Consider the following 5,546-nt stretch of genomic DNA (forward strand, 5'->3'; position numbering starts at 1 on the left):
CATTTTCCTCTTAGCAACTCTGACATGCAAATAGCTTTAGAAACCTAGAGTTCCCAATTAGCCTGGTAGAGTTTGAGCCTGAAGGGGGTGGCTGGCCCAATGGGAAAGGGCTTTTTGGCAGCAAGGAGTTCTTAGATGATAAAGAACTGCAATCTGGGCTTTCTCTGGTGCAATGAATATTTCATCTGTAAATGTTAGACCTAAAAAAGGTTTTCAAACAATTGTTTTTTTTAATATTAATGATTAGGTTAATACTCCAAAAGTCTAAATAGAAGCGACTATTCTTTTAGGGCTGCCATTCATAAATTACTTTCCTTTACAACACTCTTGAACCCATCAGTTGCTTCTTGTTTTCAATGTATCATGTTTATATCCATACATACACTACATATGTTACATATATTTCTTATAATATTTAAATGATGATTTGTATTTTATACTTCTAGGATTCAGCTCTTCCTAGGAAAGAAAATAAAACACATGCATTGCACACCTACTGTATGATAGATATTATATATTCTCTCTATATTGTCTCATTTACTCTTTTATGCATAGAACCTGTGGGAAAGAAATTATATCCATTTTACATATAGGGAAACTGAGCTAATTAGGCTGAGTGAATTGTCCAAGAATGCATGGCTAGTAAGTGGTGGAGTCAGGATTCAACCCAAGATCGTTGCTGTCTCTGATACCTAGGCTTTCCATGCATTATGTAGCCTGGAGATTCTGTTTGTGTTCAGACTCTTGGCTGAGGTCCTAAATATAGATCTTAAACATATGAATAGTATTACAAACTCTAGGAAATGTTTCTATTAACTAGCTAATGTCATTGAGAATCCTGTCTTTAGAGCCAAGTTGAGTTTTTTAGAACACCTCCCTCTCTCGACCCTCTAAATCCAAAGACAAACTGTTGAATCTTAAAACACCTCTCTCTCTCGACCCTCTAAATCCAAAGAGAAACTGTTGAATCCATATGGTAATTTCTTTACCTCTCTGTTACCACTGTTACTGGTTTAGTTTAAACTAAACCAGCATCTTATGTGGATTTCTGCAGCAGTGTCTCAATTGGTCTCTCTGCTTGACTTCTCTTGCTGCAACTGGGGAAAATTCTTCTAAAAACCAAGTCTGAATATATCCCTGCTTTCCGACTTTCAGTGGCTGTTTTCCTTCTTAGCATAGATTTACAAAGCCCCTGGTGAGCTGCACCCACTCCAACTTCATTTTGCACTCCTCCCTTTCGTGTGCTCTGTGAACCTACCATATCTCACTACAGCCCTACCTTTCTGTGGATGTGCCATCTTTTTTGCCTCCATCACTGGTCTGTTCATGCTGTTCCCATTTCCTGAAATGTGCCCCCTCCTTCCACTTCACCTGGCTGATTCTTACTCATTACAGAACCTTTTCTGAACCTCCTTTCCCCAGATTTGATGGATTAGTCCTATTTCTCTAGGCTCCTTTAAGCCCTATGCTTTCATCTGCCATAAAATATATCACAGTCTCTTTGTTCATATGTATATCCCCTTAAATTTCTTATATATTCATTCCCTAGAAAAATGCCTAACATTTGGTAGGTGACTAAAGTATTCCCCCAAAAACATTCAGTCAATGAACAATTGAAGAGTAACATCTTCCTTGGCCATAGGTCTATAAAAGAGGGATTATGTGTCATATTGTTTGTCGTGGGTATTTTTTATCAGTGTGAGCTGTTTTCAAGACTTCTGTGATTGTACCTGTGTGATCTGTGCAGAGTGTGGCTTTATGAGTGGGCTGAAAGCTATTCAAAAGACAAAAATAGAAACAATACCATCACTACCTGACATTTTATAACCTTGTTGTCTCTACACCCCACTACTACCATTTATTTATCTTATTAATTTAAAGTGCAAATTAATGATATGTTTGCTATTTAACAAAGCTATGCCAATTTGCACTGACCCTGGGGTAACATAAATTAGCCTAGAAGGGTACTAAAAACATCCTGTGTCCCATTTTTAGTGATGATGAATGTTAAACCATTTCCAAGTTTGCTGACATTAACCAGGCTTAAGCATGGGTCAGATACAGACTCTGTGTCCCATGTTCTTTCCAGATAACCTGGCACTGGCATAATAAGAAGTGTATGAAATAGAAATGGTTTCAAAACCTTACACAACCACATAGCTCTATACTCCCTGACTGTTTACATTTAACTTCTATGAACCTGAAATCCTCATCTGAAAACTAGGATAAAAATCTGACCTATAATTCCTCATTATCAGGTTTTAAGGAATGTCAGTAATCCACATACAGGGTTGAGAAAATATATGACACTCAGTAAGTCGTATTTATTATTTTTAGTATTCTCTGAACCTGAAAAGGTTTAGTCATAAAGTTTTACTGATCAGGAGGATATACTCTAGTCACAGCCATTGCTTATGTTATTGTTCCAGTCTCTCTTCCGGGTTCTTTACATATGATATTTCTAATCCATATTAAAATTGACATGATAGAAATGACAATCAAATAATACCTCTTACATCTCATAAAATTTGGTAAGATTGGCTCGTTTGTGATGGCAACTCCTGACCCCCCAATCCTAGTAACACTTGAATTGTTTTCACAGAAGAACGGCAATATCGCTGTGAAGACTGTGACCAGCTCTTTGAATCTAAGGCTGACCTAGCAGATCACCAAAAGTTTCCGTGCAGTACTCCTCACTCAGCATTTTCAATGGTTGAAGAGGACTTTCAGCAAAAACTCGAAAGTGAGAATGATCTCCAAGAGATACACACGATCCAGGAGTGTAAGGAATGTGACCAAGTTTTTCCTGATTTGCAAAGGTTAGAAATGGCATCTTGTACCTCAAAACTTGTGTATTTATTCTGCAATGTTATGCTGAATTTTGAGGGTTTGTGCAGATGGAAAATTTGGAACTCCAAAGAGCTGGACAAATGCACTCGTGACATGTTCAGAAATCATATTTGCCTGGATATTCTCATCTGTCAAATATTTACAGTGAAATTGGAATTAGTTATTTTGATGTCACATGAAAAATAATGTTATATTATTATTAAATAGTGTTATTAAAAACTGAAGGCTTAACTTTATAGTAAATTACGATTTAGAGTAAGTATAAAGAGTGCTGGAACAAATTAAAGTAATCATATGTCAAGAAACAATAAAGCTGCCCCTAGAAACATTCAGACAGTTTTTGAAAGGACTAGATCTGGCATTCACTTAATGACAGGTAAATGATCTTTCGATAGAGCAGTAATTCATAGATTTAATTTCAACAATTTATCTAAATTGCATATATATAAAAGAATAAGAGAAACTTGTTTGATTTCCCAAAGTGTTGAATTTCCTAAAAGGTAAAAGAGAAACATAATTATGTAAATGAGGTAATTCTTTAACACTTATTTTTAACACAATGAAAATCATATTTCAGTGACATATTAACTTGTTATAGCCTTTTGAATTTTATTCTATAACTTTTTAAAATTGCTGATAACAACACTAGAACCTACTTTTTGAAAAGTATATACTAATTGTACTACAGAATGGTCTTTAAGATCAGAACAGTTTAGAACAGTTAATGGATCTTTTTGTTTGTTTCTACCTAATGATTTTTGCCTTGGTCCACAAATAATTTTAATAATTGTATTCATTTACTTTGCTTTTAAATCTGGAAATTGTCCTTGAAACCTGTAATCAGAATTTTAAATGCACATCACATTATATTTAAATGGGAATGGTAGTACATCAAATGGCCTTACTCAAGAATGGGAATTACTCAGACTTTGTCTTTGACAATTCACCTTCAGTTTACCCTTTTGATTCCTTTCCTTCTTTCCTGAATCCTTTTATTCCTCTCATTTTCACCTCACGTGTTGACCTACATCCTCTTCTCTTGGTTATACCTCTTTTAGGAAAGGATTTCATCTAGTAGTTGTTCACTTTAAGGCATAAATGACTAAAAGGCATTACGCATAATCCTTTCTGTTGAGAAGATTGAATAGAAAGAATAAGTATCTAGCTTTGAAAATTTAGGACTAATTTAGTTATTAGAGAGTAAACATTTTATGGAATAAGAGGGCTTTCCCAGAACCTTTTAAACTCACTTCTGCCACTTCATATAGATCTTCATAGAGAATAAATCAATTATATATGTTTAGCAAAGTGTGGATTTGTAATAAAAAAAAAGCATGTCCCCTTAATATAATTGTGCCCAAATTAAAAAAAAATGAAGCTGATAAACACAAATGAGTAGGAAAATATTTATTCTGTAAAGTAATATCTCTGGTGTCAGAAATAAAGTTGATTTCCTTCAGTTGTATTGTAAAAAAATAATGAATGGCATTATAAAGCAAAAATTGACAAACTAAACACTAAAATGTATTTCTTACTTCCTACTAAGAGTATACAGCAATACTTCTTGGGTGGAGAAAGCCTCTTAATCTGCCTTGCTGTAAGATTAAGCCTGAGTCAACTCTATCTAATGCTGAAACCAACTGTTAGTTTAGTTAATTCAGTCAAACATTTAGTAGAAAACAATAAGGAAATCTAATTATCTGGCATTGCGTGAATTCTCAACATTTATATTTTGGCAGCCCAGCCATATGGATAAAACACGTCACTATGCAATTGGATACTAATCATCCAACTGGTATTTTTGGTTATAAATTATATAATCTAGCCACATTCAGAACCTTTATTTTCTGAATATTTTTTACTTTATTGAATGCTGCGTTGTCACTTTATACTTTAAATGATGAAAATTACTTTCTGGTCATGATCTATTCTGCTGCTGTCTATCCTGTATGTAAAATCTTGAGAAAAGAATGCAAACAAAAAAATAGGAGCAAGAAAGAAACAAAGGATGATGTGCAAAAGATGAAAAGAGCTGAAAAGAACTCAAAAGGCTGATCAAGGCTCTATAGATTGAGATAAAATTCCATGAAAAGCAGAGAAGTCTCACTGACTGGATTGCTTCTATGTTTATGAAAGGAATGCACATTTACTTTTGTGAAAGTGACTTGCTTTTTTTGTGCTTTTTATTACTGATTAGCTGGAAGCTAATAATACTATGGTACAACATGGAGTTTCTGCTCGATTAGGAGAAGCAAAGAAGGGCAAATTCATTTTGCTTTGTTATCTTTTTACCCCTACATGCCATATACTTACAATATACTCTTAAAATTAAGCCATATCCTTGGAATTAGGGGGAGGAATAAAACTCAACATATAGGCCAATCTTTTGCCACTAGATTTCAGGGTTTATGATTTGATATATAGTGTAGTGGCATATATATCATACAATGGCTTGCCTTTATGGGTTGCTGGGGACGGACAGTGAGAACTGCAATCTGTACAGTGATTTTGGAGGATGTCCCTGACTCATTTCAATGTTAACGACAGTTGTTGGTATCTCTGTCTTAACTCTTTTATTAACATTCCACTCTGTAACAAACAGAGGATTACATATTGTAGATAAAGGTAGGGGCTTTCTTATGACTCCACATACCTGTACTCTCCTAGTACCTGTTGTTCACAGAGATATCACCACC

At 34.7% G+C, this 5,546-nt stretch overlaps 1 protein-coding gene across 6 annotated transcripts in view; it reads left to right on the forward strand.

The window, feature by feature from the left end:
• Nucleotides 1–5,546, forward strand: part of MECOM (MDS1 and EVI1 complex locus) — a 640,330-nt gene that overhangs the window by 594,311 nt on the left and 40,473 nt on the right. For all 6 annotated transcript variants that reach the window (XM_011994345.1, XM_011994346.1, XM_011994348.1 and 3 more), the window contains one exon: nt 2,603–2,819. In XM_011994345.1, the coding sequence (XP_011849735.1) occupies nt 2,603–2,819 (217 nt within the window). The remainder of the gene's footprint in view (nt 1–2,602; nt 2,820–5,546) is intronic.

Source organism: Mandrillus leucophaeus, unplaced genomic scaffold, assembly GCF_000951045.1.
Source record: "Mandrillus leucophaeus isolate KB7577 unplaced genomic scaffold, Mleu.le_1.0 Scaffold452, whole genome shotgun sequence".
In the NCBI taxonomy this organism is placed as follows: Eukaryota; Metazoa; Chordata; class Mammalia; order Primates; family Cercopithecidae; genus Mandrillus; species Mandrillus leucophaeus.